Here is an 18,278-nt window from a genome sequence, read left to right on the forward strand (position 1 = left end):
CTAGGGGGTCATTATACTAAGTGACATAAATCAGTCAGAGAAAGACAAATACCATATGATTTCACTCATATGTGGAATTTACGAAACAAAACAGATGAATATAGGGGAAGGGAAGGAAAAATAAAATAAGATGAAAATAGAAAGGGAGGAAAGCCATAAGAAACTCTTTGACAATAGGGAATAAACAGAGGGTTGCTGGAGGGGAAGTGGGTGGTGGGATGGGGTAATTGGGTGATGGGCATTAAGGAGGGCACAGGATGTAATGAGCACTGTGTATTATATAAGATTGATGAATCAATGACTTATACTACTGAAACCAATAATATATTATATGTTAATTGAATTTAAATAAAATATAAACTGAAGCACAAAGAAAAAAAAAGAGGACATGATATATAGGGATTATAAGAAATGTTTGAGGCATAGTAAATAGGTGTAACATATCTATTTATTAGGGTCCCAAATGATAGGAAAGAATGTGACAGAAGAAATATATGAATATATAATGGTAAAAGTTACTTAAAACTGATGAAAGACATCAACCCAGAGGCTCTGCAAACCTCAGGCAAATAATTATAAAGAGAACCACAGTTTTGACACATTGAAGAAACAGACAAAAAAAAAAATAGTTGCTTTCAAAGGAGAAACAATAAACTTAACAATGTACTTCTCAATGGAAATGACAGAAGACCTAAAACAATAGAATAACTCCCAACCTACAAATCCAATCCCTCCAAAATAAAAATGACAAAGACATTTTCAGACAAAATTACAATAATTCATCATCAACAGACCTTAACCAAAAGAAGAACTAAAGGGAGTTTTTCAGGCAGAAGAAAAATGATTTGATACAGAAACCAGAAATGCAGAAAGAAACAAAACACAAAAGATAAGGTAAATGTTTTGGTAAATATGAATAAATATTGATTGTATAAAACAGTAATATTCAAAGGGTTCAAAATATACATAAAGTTACACTGAATGACAAAATTAACAAAATAGGAGGTAGAAAATGGAGCTAAAATGTTTTAAGTTAGCATATTGAGAAGTGGTAAAAGTAATCCTTTTTATTAAACTGCAAAAAGTAAAGGATACATATTGTAATTTTGGTGGCCAGCACTAAAAGACTATAAAACAATACATAACTAAAAATGTTATAAAAATAGATGAAATAGAATCATATAAAATATTTTACTAAGTCAAAAAAGAAGGTGAGGTAAGAAAAAATGCTAAAACAAGCAAGCCAATAGAATATATAAAACAATATGGCTTCTATACACACAAATGTATCAGTAATCACATTAAATATAAATAGATTAATACTGCAGTTCAACACAGTTTATCAGACTGGATTTTTAAAACTTAGACATGTTTAGTGTATATCTTTCACTCTTGACTGTATGTCAAATTTTACATAAACTAAAAGAGTCTGGGTTAATCCTATGGGTAATTTTTAATTATTAATAATAGTAACAAAAGTTACTAAGTTTTTGCTATGTGCCAGAGCTATTTAAAGTATTTTACATGTATTGATTCATTTAGTATTCACAATAATGCTTCGTAGTATGTACTATAATGATCTCTATCTAACTAAGGCATAAAAAGTTTAAATAACTTACAAAGGTCAGTGACAGAGCAAGAAAATATGCTCAAGTACTCTGACATCAGAGATCATGCTAATAATCACTAAGCTATACTGTCTCATTATCTGCAATGGAGAATAAAGATTATAATGAGGGTTTTGTAAAGAATTCTTACAAGTTACAATTCTAATAATTCTTCTAAATTTAAATGTCAGGTTACTTAGAATAATGAACTTCTAGTACATTTTAAGCAAAATACAACAAAAATATTCTAAAAACTAACGTTCATGATGCATTTCTTTTAACTTTATTTAAATTTTATTAGATTTTAAAATTTATTAGATTAAATTTAATTTTTTTATGTTTTTTTTGTTTTTGTTTTTTTCTATTATGTTACATTACTCACCATACAGTACATCATTAGTTTTTGATGTAGTGTTCCATGATTCATTGCTTGTGTATAACACCCAGTGCTCCATTCAATATGTGACCTCTTTAATACCCATCACCAGGCTAACCCATTCCCACACCCCCTCCCCTCTAGAACCCTCAGTTTGTTTCTCAGAGTCTATAATCTCTCATGGTTCATCTCTCCCTCCAATTCCCCCCCCTCATTTTTCCCTTCCATCTCCTAATGTCCTCCATGCTATTACTTGTGTTCCACAAATAAGTGAACCATATGATAACTGACTTTCTTTTTTTTTTAATTTTATTTATTTATTTGACACAGAGAGAGAGATAGCAAAAGCAGGAACCAAGCAGGGGTAGTGGGAGAGGGAGAAGCAGGCTTCCTGCTGAGCAGGGAGCCTGATGTGGGGCTCAATCCCAGGACCCTGGGATCATGGCCTGAGCTAAAGGCAGATGCTTAACAACTAAACCACCCAGGTGCCCTGATAATTGACTTTCCCTGCTTGACTTATTTCACTTAGCATAATCTCCTCTAGTCCTATCCATGTTGATGCTAAAGTTGGGTATTCATCCTTTCTGATGGCTGAGTAATATTCCATCGTATATATGGACCACATTTTCTTTATCCATTCATCTACCGAAGAGCATCTCAGCTCTTTCCACAGTTTGGCTATTGCAGACATTGCTGCTATGAACATTGGGGTGCATATGGCCCTTCTTTTCACTACATCTGTGTCTTTGGGGTAAATACCCAGGAGTGTAATTGCTGGGTCATAGGGTAGCTCTATTTTTAATTTTTTGAGGAACCTCCACACTGTTTTCCAAAGTGGCTGTACCAACTTGCATTCTCACCAACAGTGTAAGAGGGTTCCCATTTCTCCACAACCTCTCCAACATTTGTTGTTTCTTGCCTTGTCAATTTTTGCCATTCTAACTGGTATAAGGTGGTATCTCAATGTGGTTTTGATTTGAATTTCCCTGATGGCTAATGATGATGAACATTTTTCCACGTGTCTGTTAGCCATTTGTATGTCTTCTTTGGAGAAGGGTCTGTTCATGTCTTCTGCCCATTTTTTGACTAGATTATTTGTTTTTTGGGTTTTGAGTTTGGGAAGTTCTTTATAGATCTTGGATACCAGCCCTTTTTCTGTAGTGTCATTTGCAAATATCTTCTCCCATTCTGTGGGTTGCCTCTTCGTTTTGTTGACTGTTTCCTTTGCTGTGCAGAAGCTTCTTATCTTGATGAAGTCCCCAAAGTTCATTTTTGCTTTTGTTTCCCTTACCTTTGGAGACGTGTCTTGAAAGAAGCTGCTGTGACTGATGTCGAAAAGGTTACTGCCTATGTTCTCCTCTAGGATTTTGATGGATTCCTGTCTCACATTGAAGTCTTTCATCCATTTTGAGTTTATCTTTGTGTATGGTGTTAGAGAATGGTCAAGTTTCATTCTTCTGTATATAGCTGTCTAATTTTCCCAGCACCATTTATTGAAGAGACTGTCTTTTTTCCATTGCATATTTTTTCCTGCTTTGTCGAAGATTATTTGACCGTAGAGTTGAGGGTCTATATCTGGGCTCTCTATTCTGTTCCATTGGTCTATATGTCTGTTTTTGTTCCAATACCATGCTGTCTTGGTGATCACTGTTTTGTAATATAGCTTGAAATTGGGCAATGTGATGCCCCCAGCTTTGTTTTTCTTTTTCAGCATTTCCTTGGTGATTCGGGATCTTTTCTGATTCCATACAAATTTTAGGATTGTTTGTTCCAGCACTTTGAAAAATGTCATTGGAATTTTCACTGGGATGGTGTTGAAAGTATAGATTGCTCTGGACAGCACAGACATTTCAACAATGTTTATTTTTCCAATGCATGAGTATGGAATGTTTTTCCATCTTCTTGTGCCTTCTTCAATTTCTTTCATTAGTGTTCTATCGTTCCTAGAGTATAGATCCTTTACCCCTTTGGTTAGGTTTATTCTGAGGTATCTTATGGTTTTTGGTGCTATTGCAAATGGAATCTATTCTCTAATTTCTCTTTCTACAGTTACATTGTCAGTGTATAAGAAAGCAACTGATTTCTGTGCATTGATTTTGTATTCTGCCACATTACTGAATTGCTGTATGAGTTCTAGTAATTTGGGGGTGGAGTCTTTTGGGTTTTCCACATAAAGTATCATGTCATCTGCGAAAAGAGAGAGTCTGACTTCTTTGCCAATTTGAATACCTTTTATTTCTTTTTGTTGTCTGATTGCTGTTGCTAGGACTTCTAGTACTGTTGAATAGTGGTGAGAGTGATACATTTCAAATATATTTATATCAGCACTTAAACATGATTAAGGTAGTAAATTTAATGTTATCATTTTTTACCTCATTAGAATATATATAAATAAAATATTTTGTAAGAATTTCATAAAATCTCAGTGAAATTTTAATTTTTGTTTAAATAAGAAAAGCCTTTATTTACTCCATTTTTCTTTTATGCTTACAAACCTTAAGCAACTCCCAGAGATTACAGATAATGATTTACAGCTGTTCTTTCATTACAATGAGATCTATTTCAGCTATATCTGAAGTTTTTAACTAATTTAAAGCACTAGAGTGATAACTTTGGCAGCTCATATACTAAAACCGGAACAACACAGAGAAGATTAGCACCCTGTGCAAAAATGACTTACAAATTTAACTTCATTGCACTAAGGTATTCTTATATTACCACCATAAACATCTTAGGATTCAATTTCCTATAAACCATGTGTGTTCCACTTTCTGGGTTGAAAATAATTTTCTCTGATAGGAAAGACAAATCCAATTCAGCATTTCAGTGGCTCTACTATCCCCATTTCATCTACCCCACCCCTACAGAGTTTTTTTAGTTTTGTTTTTTTTTTTTTTTGCCAAACCAAACTTACACAAACTAATTTTAATTTTCTGTAGTATTTTTTACAATAAATTTTCCTTCTCTTTAAGCTTCCTGGAGTACAGTTCTATGCTTCTCTCTCATATTCATTTATTCAGTTATAATTTCCCGAGTGTCTACTATAGGACAGATACCATGTTTCCACTGTTTTGTACATGTCCTTTTATGATTTGACAACTATGTTCAAACTTCCCCAATGTTTAACTTCTATTTATATTCTACCTATAAAATATCTATCTGTTCCATCTATATTTTTTGTTATTGTTAGCTACTTTTACTTTTCCATATGTACATTCTTTTAAACTTCTCAAATTCTTTAGGAGAAAGAATAATATATACACATATATTACAATGTCCTTTTAAAAATGTCTTCTAAAAAGTTTAATGTATAGCAAAACTGCATTTTCAGAATTTTACTCATGAGTTATTTTCCTGTCAACACTTTTAGGTTAGTTTCACTGTTAGAGTCTCTGATCTTAAGAACATTTCTTATCTGCTGATCATTTTGAAATAGGGATTATCTAATTTCCTTATACATATCTAACCATGTCCAGAATCTCTTCTTTGACAATTCTAAACTGTAAAATAACATGATCACTATTTGCAAACGATACTTCCCTTCTATTTCATTAGTTCTCCTTTATTAAGTCAAAATTAAGCTAAGACAGGAGTTCCTCCCATAGCTTCCTCTACCTTTTGTGAAAGTAAATTATCAGTAAATCAAAAACATGTACGACATTCTGCTTTCAATAAAATGAGAAATCCAACAAAAGCTTTTAATATCTACTCACATAGTTATCACCTTTGATACTCTGTATTAGTTTATATAGATCAAGATTCCATCTGGTAACATTTTCCTCTGCCTGGAAGACTTCCTTTAATATTTCTCTTAATGCAGGTCTTTGAGGGATGAATATTTCAGCTTTTATATATATATAAAGGTCTTCATTTTATTCTCCCTTTTGAAAGATATTTTAGCCTACTATAGAATTACAGGTTGACAACTGTTTTAATACTTAAAAATATTGCACTGCTGTCTTCTGACTTACATCATTTCCAATAAGAAATATACTGTCATTTTTAACTTTGTTCCCCAATGCTATGTATCCTTTTTCTCTGGCTGCTTTTAATAATTTTTTTTAACCATTCTAGTCAGTTTGGTTATAATATGCCTTGGCATAGTTTCTTTAATGTCTTTTGTGTTGCAGTCTTGTTGAGCTTCATGGATAAATGGGTATTTAGTTCTTATCAAAGTTTAGAAATTTTCAGCCATTATTTCTTAAAATATTTTTTATGCCCCTGCACTTTTTCTCTTCCTTCAAGGATGCTAACTACACACATATTAGGCCACTTCAAATTGACTTAGAGTTCATTGATACTTTATTCACTATTTTTGTCCTTTTTCTCACTATTTCATTTCAGATAGTTTCTACCAGTGTCTTAGGGTTCACAAATCTTTTCTTCTGAACCTTCTAATCTGTTGTTAATGACTGTGTACTTTTTTAAAAAATGTTATATTTGCTATCTCTAGAACTTCAATTTGTGTCTTTTTATTTGTACCATTTCTCTACTCGATATGTTCAATCTTTCCCCTACCTTCTTAAACATGTGGAATATAGTTAAAATAACTGCTTAATGTCTTTATCTACTAATTCTATCATCTCTGTAATTTCTGGTCTTTTTCTATTGATTGTTTTTATTTTCCTGATTCTAGGTTATATTTTCCTGCTTCTTTGCATACCTACTAATTTTTTTTATTGGATGTCACACTCTGAATTTTATCTTCTTAAATATTGGATATTTTTTAATTCCTATGAATATTATTGAGATTTGTTCTGAGACACAGAAGTCTAGTAAAGCAAAAAAATATGTAAAAGATGAAACACCTGGAGAAAAAATATAAACTGTCATTCACAGGTGGCACAATTGTGCTTGAGGAAATTTTTTTAAAACTAATAATAAATTAGTAGAATTAATCATTTAATTTAGCAAGAAGTATGGATCATTGGTAAAGCAAATCTTTAATAAAGACTATTACATTTCTTTATACCAATAGCAGAAAGCTAAACAATGAAAATATTTAAAAGGTACCATTAGAACTAAAAAACATGAAATACTAAATACCAAGGAATAAATCTAATAAAGATGTATAAGACCTCTACACAAAAATTATAAAACCACAAAAAGCATTTAAAGGAGACCTAAATTACTTTCAGAAAATAGTGGAGCAGTTTTATTTTATTTTTTGTAGTGGAGCAATTTCAAAATGAAGATACATATTTAGAGAAATACATATGAGATCCTCAAAGAAATAAATAAGATCCATCTTTTGAAAAGAAATTACAAACATAGTTGAGAACCAAATTAACGTTTATACTTATGCCATAAATTACCACATAAAATTATTTCTATAATAATAGTATGGCTTGGAATGCCTGGGTGGCTCAGTCGGTTAAGCATCTGACTCTTAGTTTTAGCTCAGGTCCTGACCTCAGGGTCATGAGACTGAGCCCCATGTTGGGCTCTGCACTCAGGACAGAGTCTGCTTGTCCCTCTGCCTGTGCTCCTTCCCATGCTCTCTCTCAGTCTCTCTCTCTCTCAAATAAATAAGTAAAATCTTAAAAAAATAATAATAATAGCATGGCTTAAAATAATGAGGCATATATGCTACATGTAATTTTTAAGCCCTATGCCTTGGTATTAGATATAAAGAATATTATTTTGGTATTCACAAATTACCTGATAATCAGCAGGACCAGGAGCAGTAAAACCTTCTTTCTGAACCAGGAAGAGGGTCCGAGGAACAGAAGAACCAAATGCACTTTTCTTTTGTTTCATCAAGCAGGTATTGCTAAAGTTGTCGATTATAGTATTGTTTAGGATATTATAAAACCCAGGACCTAAAGTCATGAGGAATACCATAGGTAAGAATAAACATGTTTTTAATTTTTTTTAACTGAGTAACTTTAAGTAAATTTTTTTAGACAGAACTCTCCTATATTGCTGGCAGGAATGTAAAATGGTATGACATTTAGAGAAATAATTTGTCAAATTCTTATAAAGTTAAACATATACTTATTATATGACCCAGAAATTCTAGTCCTAGCTTTTTTCCCAAGAAAAATGAAAAAAAACTAAATGTTCATAAGCTGGTGAATAAAAAAAAAAAAAGTGCTATACCCAAACAACAAAATTACCACTCAGCAATAAAAAGGAAATATAAATGCAATAATATGAATCAACCTCAAAAACATGATACCAAGTGAAAGAAGATAGACAAAATCCTGAAAAACATATGATTCTATTTATATGAAATTCCAGAAAATGAAATATCATAGTGACAGAGACAGTAGCCTGGAATGGGTGGAGACTAACTGCAGAGTGGAATGAGAGAGCATTTTTAAAATGATGGAAATTGCCAAAATTTAATTTTAGTGGTGGTTACCTGACTACATCCATTTACCGAAACTCATCAAACTGTACACTTAAATGAATTATTTTATTGTATAAATTATACCTCAATAAAGAAGAAAGAAAGAAAGAAACAAAGAAAGAAAGAAAGAAAGAAAGAAAGAAAGAAAGAAAGAAAGAAAGAAAGAAAGAAAGAAAGAAAGAAAGAGAAAGAAAGAGAGAGAGAGAGAGAGAGAGAGGGAGGGAGGGAGGGAGGGAGGGAAGAAAGGAAGGGAGGAAGGAAGGAATTCTTGATGCCAAAAAGTATTAAAGAGTTGATGTAGCAACATTAAAAATTAATTTGGCAATGGAATGAATCCTAAACTAAAAAAAAAAAAGATTTTGAAAAATATGGAAAGTTTTTCCTTACAATTATAAGAATTGAACTAAAACTTATGTAGAAAACTGAACCAAATTAACTTTTGGAAATTATTAAAATCTTATTTATATAGCTCTCCAAGCATATTTATTGAAGTTTATAAATATTATAGATAGCATATTCTAAGAGAAATATAATAAATAAGAGTACAGAGTTTAAAAAATCACTTTGGAAAAAAATCACCTATCATCCAATATTCCTATCACAGCAGTTACCTTATTTTTGCCTTTTACCTTTCAGGACACACTTATAACCAGGAATATTTTCTACAGTGGCAATCTGAGTGAATATTTGAAACAAATTTTATATTTTGTATCTTTTTATGTTTGTACATATGTTTTATATTTCAGTAATATTAAAAAATCAGTTCCAGTAAGCAGCAATATCCATCCATAAAATGCAATATATACTTGAAAGAACACTTAACTTGCTTATACTCAAGTTATAATCTACTAATTCTACTAAATTAGCTCTACAACTAAATAGTTAAAAACATAAGTTCTCATTTGTTTTTCTGGGCTACAAGTTCCATGTCTGAAGATACAGAAATTGACTAAGATCAGGCTACTCAAAATGTGGTCTGTGGGCTGTTGCTTGTCCAAGAACAATCCACAAGAAAAGAAACTTACAATTAAATGTAAATTGACTATTTCACTAAACACTTTTTTTATTAACATATAATGTATTATTTGTTTCAGGGGCACAGGTCTGTGATTCATCAGCCTTACATAATTCACAGCGCTCACCATAGCACATACGCTCCCCAATGTCCATCACCCAGCCACCCCATCCCTCTCACTCCCCTCCACTCCAGCAACCTGAGATTGCTTTGTTTGTTTGTTTCCTGAGATTAAGAGTCTCTTATAGTTTGTCTCCCTCTCCAATTTCACCTTGTTTCATTTTTCCCTCCCTTCCCCTATGATCCTCTGTCTTGTTTCTCAAATTCCTCATATGAGACCATATGATAATTGTCCTCTGATTGACTTATTTCGCTTAGCATAATACCTTCTAGTTCCAAACACATCATTGCAAATTGCAAGATTTTGTGTTTTGTGATGGCTGCATAATATTCCATTGTATATATATACATCTTTTTTATGATCCAGTGTGTCATTTAAAGGCTTTATTTCCTTTTTTATTCGTTTATGGAAGGGTATCTCGGCTCTTTCCATAGTTTGGCTATTGTGGACATTGTTGCTATAAACATTGTGGTGCACATGCCCCTTCGGATCACTACATTTGTATCTTTGGGGTATACCCAGTAGTGCAATTGCTGGGTCATACGTTAGCTCTATTTTCAACTTTTTGAAGAACCTCCATACTGTTTCCAGAGTGGCTGCACCAGCTTGCATTCCCACCAACAGTGTAGGAGGGTTCCCCTTTCTCCGCATCCTCACCAACATCTGTCATTTCCTGACTTGTTAATTTTAGCCATTCTGACTGGTGTGATGTGACATCTCATTGAGGTTGTGATTTGGATTTCGCTGATGCCGAGTGATGTTAAGCACTTTATCATGTGTCTGTGCCATTTGGATGCCTTCTTTGGAGAAATGTCTGTTCATGTCTTCTGCCCATTTCCTGATTGGATTCTTTGTTCTTTGGGTGTTGAGTTTGATAAGTTCTTTATAGATTTTGGATACTAGCCCTTTATCTGGTATGTCATTTGCAAATATCTTCTCCCATTCTGTCGGTTGTGTTTTGGTTTTGTTGACTGTATGCTTATGCTTTTATCTTGATGAAGTCCCAATAGTTCATTTTTGCCCTTGCTTCCCTTGCCTTTAGTGATGTGTCTAGGAAGAAGTTGCTGTGGCTAAGGTCAAAGAGGTTGCTGCCTGTGTTCTCCTGAAGAATTTGGATGGGGTCCGTTCTCACATTTAGGTCGTTCATCCATTTTGAGTCCACTTTTGTGTGTTGTGAAAGGAAATGGTCCAATTTCATTCTTCTGCATGTGGTTGTCAAATTTTCCCAACACCATTTGTTGAAGAGATTGTCTTTTTTCCATTGGACATTCTTTCCTGCTTTGTCGAACATTAGTTGACCATAGAGTTGAGGGTCTATTTCTGGGCTCTCTATTCTGTTCCATTGATCTATGTGTCTGTTTTTGTGCCAGTACCATACTATCTTGATGATTACAGCTTTGTAATATGACTTGAAGTCTAGAATTCTGATGCCACCAGCTTTGGTTTTCTTTTTCAAAATTTCTCTGGCTATTTGGGGTCTTTTCTGGTTCCATACAAATTTTAGGATTATTTGTTCCATTTCTTTGAAAAAAATTCATGGTATTTTGATAGGGATTGCATTAAATGTGTAGATTGCTCTAGGTAGCATAGATATTTTCACAATATCTGTTCTTCCAATCAATCAGCATGAAACGTTTTTACATTTCTTTGTATCTTCCTCAATTTCCTTCATGAATATTCTATAGTTTTCTGAGTACAAATCCTTTGCCTCTTTGGTTAGATTCATTCCTAGGTATCTTATGGTTTTCGGTGCAATTATAAATGGGATTGACTCCTTAATTTCTCTTCTATCCTGTTGTTGGTGTATTTCTGTGCATTGATTTTATATCCTGCCTCTTTACTGAATTCCTGTATGAGTTCTAGCAGTTTTGGGGATGGAGTCTTTTGGGTTTTCCACATAAAGTATCATATCATCTGCAAAGAGTGAATGTTTGACTTCTTTGCCAATTCAGCTGCCTTTTATTTCTTTTTGTTGTCTGACTGCTGAGGCTAGGAATTCTAGTACTATGTTGAACAGCAGTGGTGATAGTGGACATCCCTGCCATGTTTCTGACCTTAGTGGAAAAGCTCGCAGTTTTTCCCCATTGAGTATGATATTCACCGTGGGTTTTTCATAGATGGCTTTTCTGATATTGAGGTATGTACCCTCTATCCCTACACTCTGAAGAGTTTTAATCAGGAAAGGATGCTGTACTTTGTCAAATGCTTTTCTGCATCTACTGAGAGGATCATATGGTTCTTGTTCTTTCTTTTATTAATGTATTGTATCACATTGATTGATTTGCGGATGTTGAACCAACCTTGTAGCCCAGGAATAAATCCCACCTGGTCATGGTGAATAATCCTCTTAATGTACTGTTGGATCCTACTGGGTAGTATTTTGCTGAGAATTTTAACATCCATGTTCATCAGGGATATTGGGCTATAGTTCTCCTTTTTGATACAGTCTTTGGTTTTGGAATCAAGGTAATGCTGGCCTCATAAAATGAGTTTGGAAGTTTTCCTTCCATTTCTATTTTTTGGAACAGTTTCAGAGGAATAGGTATTAATTCTTCTTTAAATGTTTGGTAGAATCCCCCTGGGAAGCCATCTGGCCCTGGGCTCTTGTTTGTTGGGAGATTTTTGATTACTGATTTAATTTCCTTAGTGGTTAGGGGTCTGTTCAGGTTTTCTATTTCTTCCTGGTTCAGTTTCGGTAAATTATACATCTCTAGGAATGCATCCATTTCTTCCAGATGATCTAATTTGCTGGCATATAGTTGCTCACAATACGTTCTTATGATTGTTTGTATTTCTTTGGTGTGCGTTGTGATCTCTCCTCCTTCATTCATGATTTTATTTATTTGGGTCGTTTTTCTTTTCTTTTTCATAAGTCTGGCCAGGGATTTATCAATCTTATTAATTCTTTCAAAGAACCAGCTCCTAGTTTCATTGATCTGTTCCACTGTTCTTTTGGTTTCTATTTCATTGATTTATTATTTCTCTTCTCTTGCTGGGTTTAGGCTTTATTTGCTGTTCTTTCTCCAGCTCCTTTAGGTGTAGGTTTAGGTTGTGTATCTGAGAACTTTCTTGTTTCTTGAGAAAGGCTTGTACGGCTATATAATTTTCTCTTAGGACTGCCTTTGCTGCATCCCAAAGATTTTGAACAGTTGTGTTTTCATTTTCATTGGTTTCCATGAATTTTTTAAATTCTTTAATTTCCTGGTTGACCCATTCATTCTTTAGTGGGATGCTCTTTAGCCTCCATGTATTTGAGTTCTTTCCAACTTTCCTCTTGTGATTGAGTTCTAGTTTCAAAGAATTGTGGTCCAAAAATATGCAGGGCATGATCCTCATCTTTTGGTACCGGTTGAGACCTGATTTGTGACCCAGGATGTGATCTATTCTGGAGAATGTTCCATGGGCACTAGAGAAGATTGTGTATTCTGTTTCTTTGGGATCGAATGTTCTGAATACACCTGTGAAGTCCATCTGGTCCAGTGTGTCATTTAAAGCCTTTATTTCCTTGTTGATCTTTTGCTTAGATGATCTGTCCATTTCCATAAGGGGGGTGTTAAAGTCCCCTACTATTATTGTATTGTTGTTGATGTGTTTCTTTGATTTTGTTATTAACTGGCTTATATAATTGGCTGCTCCCATGTTAGGGGCATAGATATTTACAATTGTTAGATCTTCTTGTTGGATAGACCCTTTAAGTATGATGTAGTGTCCTTCCTCATCTCTTATTATAGTCTTTGGTTTAAAATCTAATTTGTCTGACATAAGGATTGCCACCCCAGCTTTCTTTTGATGTCCATTAGCATGGTAAATCGTTTTCCACCCCATCACTTTCAATCTGGAGGTGTCTTTGGGTCTAAAATGAGTCTCTTGCAGACAGCATATCGATGGGTCTTGTTATCCTATCTGATACCCTGTGTCTCTTGATTGGGGCATTTAGGCCATTTACATTCAGGGTAACTATTGAAAGATATGAATTTACTGCCCTTGTATTGCCTGCAAGGTAACTGTTACTGTATATTGTCTCTGTTCCTTTCTGGTCTATGTTACTTTTAGGCTCTTTCTTTGCTTAGAGGACCCCTTTCAATATTTCTTGTAGGGCTGGTTTGGTATTCGCAAATTCCTTTAGTTTTCGTTGTTCTGGAAGTTTTTTCTCTCTCCTTCTATTTTCAGTGACAGCCTAGCTGGATATAGTATTCTTGGCTGCAGATTTTTCTTGTTTTGTGCCCTGAATATATCATGCCAGTCCTTTCTGGCCTGCCAGGTCCCTGTGGATAGGTCTGCTGCCAATCTAATGTTTCTACCATTGTAGGTTACAGACCTCTTGTCCCAAGCTGCTTTCAGGATTTTCTTTTTGTCTCAAGACTTGTAAGTTTTATTATTAGATGTCGGGGTGTTGACCTATTTTTATTGATTTTGAGGGGAATTCTCTGTGCTTCCTGGATTTTGATGCCTGTTTCCTTCCCCAAATTAGGGAAGATCAGTGCTATAATTTGCTCCAATATACAGTCTGCCCCCCTCTCTTTCTTCTTCTCTGGGATCCCAGTTATTCTAATATTGTTTCACCTTATGGTATCACTTATAGCTCAAATTCTCCCCTCCTGATCCAGTAGTTGTTTATCTCTCTTTTTCTCAGCTTCTTTATTCTCCATCACTTGGTCTTTTATACAACTAATTCTCTCTTCTGTCTCATTTATCCTAGCAGTTAGAGCCTCCATTTTTGATTGCACCTCATTAATAGCCTTTTTAATTTCGACTTGGTTAAATTTTAGTTCTTTTATTTTTCCAGAAAGGGATTCTGTAGTATCTTGTATGCTTTTTTCAAGCCCAGCCAGTATCTTTATAATCATCATTCTGAACTCTTCAAGCAGGGACCCAACAAGCGGCAGATCCAGGGAGACTCCCCTTCCTCCCCCAGGAGGAATGGCACAGGAGTGCACCACAGGAATCTGCTGGGTTTGGAATCTAAAAATGGGGTCGTATGCCAGAGATAGAAATGCTCAGTCACAGGCAGGTGAGCACAGAGTGCGCCGGAGACCAGGGAGACAAGAGTGATTGAGTGATTTTTTTTTAAAAGATTTTCTATTTATTTATTTGACAGAGAGAGATACTGCAAGAGAGGGAACACAAGCAGGGGGGAGTGGGAGAGGGAGAAGCAGGCTTCCCGCCAAGCAGGGAGCCCAATGCAGGGCTCATGACCTGAGGCAAAGGCAGATGCTTAATGATTGAGCCACCCCAGCACCCCTAAAAAAAAGGTTTTAAAAAAGGAATTGATAAGAAGTTGGTTTAAAAAAAAAGAAAATAAAAAAAAAATTAAAAAGGAGAGAATGTGATCAGGCAGAGGACTAGAACAAAGCCATACACTAGATTAGGTTATATTTTGGTCTGTTACAAGAAACCATATCCCAAAATTTTAAAGAAAGAAAAACTTATACATATACAAAAAATAAGGTTAAATACAATGAAGGGATAGACTATGACTGTAAAAGTGAAAATTAAAAAAGGTTTTAAAAAATGAATTGATAAAATATGTTGGTTGAAAAGGAAAGAAGAAAATTGCAAAAAAAATAGAAAAAGAAAAAAATAAATTTAAAAAATTAACTTTGAAAGACTAAAGAATCATGGGGAAAAAGCCATGAATTCCATGTGCTGTATTCCCCTAGTTCTGGGGGTTTGCCCTTCTCATTGATTGGTAAACTTGGTCTTGGCTGGATGTTCTTACTGATCTTCTGGGAGAGGGGCTTGTTGCAGTGATCCTCAAATGTCTTTGCCTGAGGTGGAATTGCACCACCCTTGCCAGAAGCCAGGCTAAGTAATCTGCTTGGGTTTGCTCTCGGGAGCTTTTGTTCCCTGAAAGCTTTCCATACAGCTTTAGAGGACGAGAATGAAAATGGGGGCCTCCCAATTTCCGGCCCCAGAGGAGCCAAAAACTCAGGGCCCCCACTCTTCAGTGCACCCTCAGAGAAAAGCAGTCAATCACTCTTGTCTCCCTGGTCTCTGGCACACTCCATGCTCAGCGGCCTGTGACCAAGCATTTCTATCTCTGGCACACGACCCCGTTTTTAGACTCCAAACCCAGCAGATTCCTCTGTTGCGCTCCCGTGCCACTCCTCCTAGGGGAGGAAGGGGAGTCTCCCTGGATCTGCCACTTGTTGGGTCCCTGCTTGAAGAGTAGTGGCCCGACTGTGCTGCGGATCACAGTTTATGGCAACCCTTAGCTGAGAGCCTACTCCTTGGCTCCATCTTTGCTGCCAGGTTCCCCGCTCTGATACCTGAGAGCTCCGCCACACTCAGGCATCTCTGGTCTTCCTATGACCCCAGGGTCCTGAGACCACACTGTCCCAGCAAGGGTTCCACTCCCCACTTAGCCACTGGAATGACATCCCTCAGTGGAGCAGACTTCTAAAAGTTCTGATTTTGTGCTCTGCTGCTCTATCACTTGCTGATAGCCAGCTGACAGAGGCTCCCTCCCCCTGAAGTCTATCTTCTCAAATATCACCTCAGATGCACTTCTCCACATGTCCTACCTTCCAGAAAGTAGTCACTTCTCTGTTCATAGGATTACTGCTATTCTTTTTTTTGATCTCCTGTTGAGTTTGTAGGTGTTCAGAATGGTTTGATAACTATCTAGCTAAATTCCTGGGACCAGATGAAATTTAGGTCTCCTACTCTTCCCCCATCTTGCTCTTCCCCCCTCACTAAGCATTTTGTAACTAGTCTTTCTCCATAAAGGAAGGATTGTGTTGATTTACATTTTGGTACAATCTTCTTTCTCATTGTAGGTAGGAAACAAACAGTTGACAAAAGCGCACTTTGAGCAGTATGAGGCTAGAGATACTTTAGGTGCTTTCTGGATTAAAAGTGATCAAATCATCATACACAGTCAAATAGAAGGTTTTTCTCAAAGAAGCTACCCATAAACTCTTCCCAATTTTTCAAATATTCCAGTTCTAATATCTATTTCTCAAAAATCTCTATCAAAAATTCTCTTGTGCCAACTCTTAGAAAACCTAAATGCTAATGTCTTATTTCAGCAATCTTCAAACATTCCTCCACTGGTAAAGTTTAGAAAAAAAGGTAAATAGAAAGTATAATAAAAACTATTTGGACCACCATTTAAGTATTTGACAAGTATTTGAGATCTGTCTCTCTTCAGGTAGGAGAAGACAACAGAACACATTACAGCTTAAGTGCTTAAATATAGGGACCTCACTCAAAAGTATATATATCACAAGTAGTACCTTGTTAAGCATCTGATTCGAAAAGCCATCCTGATTATGTAATTCACTCACATTAGAGGTCTTTCACATTCATTTTTCTAATCAGTAAGTATAGAAATGCCCAGGAACCCCAGAACTAGAGAGTTTAGGGTTACCTTCTAAAAGCAACCTGTAAGTATGTTCTAGAACTGATTGATGGGTCCAATTTATTACTGCATATTAATATCTACACAGAAAAAAATTGAAGTTCCATGAGGCCATTCTAATTCTTAAAATATGTAAGATTCAGGATTAGATTGGAAGGGTCATCATAATTTAACTGTATCCTTCACAAATAAACTTTTGGGGAATTTATAATACCTTATTCATAATACAGTAGACCACAATATTGAAAATAAGATCTAATCCTAAGGCAGTTGGGCCAGTCAATAAGTTCATATTTTAGAAATACTTTGGATTTCAGATTCATGAGAAACACTACTCAGCTAGGCTCAGCTGGGATAGTGCCAAGCACCTACACATGACCTCTCCAGAGTTGCAGTCTTAGAATACTTAGACTTCACAGAGGCTCAGGACTCCAAAACCAACTGTTTCAACAGGCCCAGGTATATACGGTAAAGTTCAGGACTTTGCCTAAGAAGTGCTAAAATATCACTTCCACTGCATGCTATTGGTCAAAAAAGACACCAGACTAACCAAGATTGGAATGGAGAGGAATAAGACTCAACTTCTCAATGGCATGAGTAGTAAATAATTTTGTACCAGTATAGACTTACCATAACAAATTACCATAACAAAACTTATAGCAATTGCTTGAGATCAGGCAATGGGTCAGAAGCTAGAACAACTCAAGACTTAGAGAAAGTGACATGAGAGGACAGTTGGTGATAGCTTAAAGGACAGGAGGAAAATGTTATTGGAGGCTGGAGATATAATGTAATGGCAGAGATTTTAACAAAACTAATGCTTGAGATAATGAAGAAAATAATAAATAGTTTCTAGCTAAGAAAGTTTCCAGGCTGAATATCAAAAGTACCAACTAGTTGTTTTTAGCCATGTGTGCGAAGGTATGGAAAGAAAGATAGGAGTTCATATTGGGATTTCATCAAGATAAAAAGCTTTTGCACAGCAAAAGAAACAGTCCACAAAACCAAAAGACAACCGACAGAATGGGAGAAAATATTTGCAAATGACATATCAGATAAAGGGCTAGTATCCAAAATCTATAAAGAACTTATCAAACTCAACACCCAAAGAACAAATGATCCAATCAAGAAATGGGCAGAAGACATAAACAGACATTTTTCCAAAGAAGACATCCAAATGGCCAACAGACACATGAAAAAGTGCTCAACATCGCTCGGCATCAGGGAAATCCAAATCAAAACCTCAATGAGATACCAACTCACACCCGTCAGAATGGCTAAAATTAACAAGTCAGGAAACGACAGATGTTGGCGGGGATGCGGAGAAAGGGGAATCCTCCTACACTGTTGGTGGGAATGCAAGCTGGTGCATCCACTCTGGAAAACAGTATGGAGGTTCCTGAAACAGTTGAAAATAGAGCTACCGTACGATCCAGCAATT

The 18,278-nt window shown here is 35.4% G+C and overlaps 1 protein-coding gene across 4 annotated transcripts in view; it reads right to left on the reverse strand.

Moving 5' to 3' along the window:
• The window catches only part of STPG2 (sperm tail PG-rich repeat containing 2), a 530,653-nt gene that overhangs the window by 379,901 nt on the left and 132,474 nt on the right, over positions 1 to 18,278 (reverse strand). For all 4 annotated transcript variants that reach the window (XM_073891996.1, XM_073891998.1, XM_073891995.1 and 1 more), the window contains exon 10: positions 7,645 to 7,805. In XM_073891996.1, the coding sequence (XP_073748097.1) occupies positions 7,645 to 7,805 (161 nt within the window). The remainder of the gene's footprint in view (positions 1 to 7,644; positions 7,806 to 18,278) is intronic.

This window comes from Callorhinus ursinus, unplaced genomic scaffold (genome assembly GCF_003265705.2).
Source record: "Callorhinus ursinus isolate GAN/ISIS: 27379988/994484 unplaced genomic scaffold, GSC_fseal_2.0 scaffold4, whole genome shotgun sequence".
In the NCBI taxonomy this organism is placed as follows: Eukaryota; Metazoa; Chordata; class Mammalia; order Carnivora; family Otariidae; genus Callorhinus; species Callorhinus ursinus.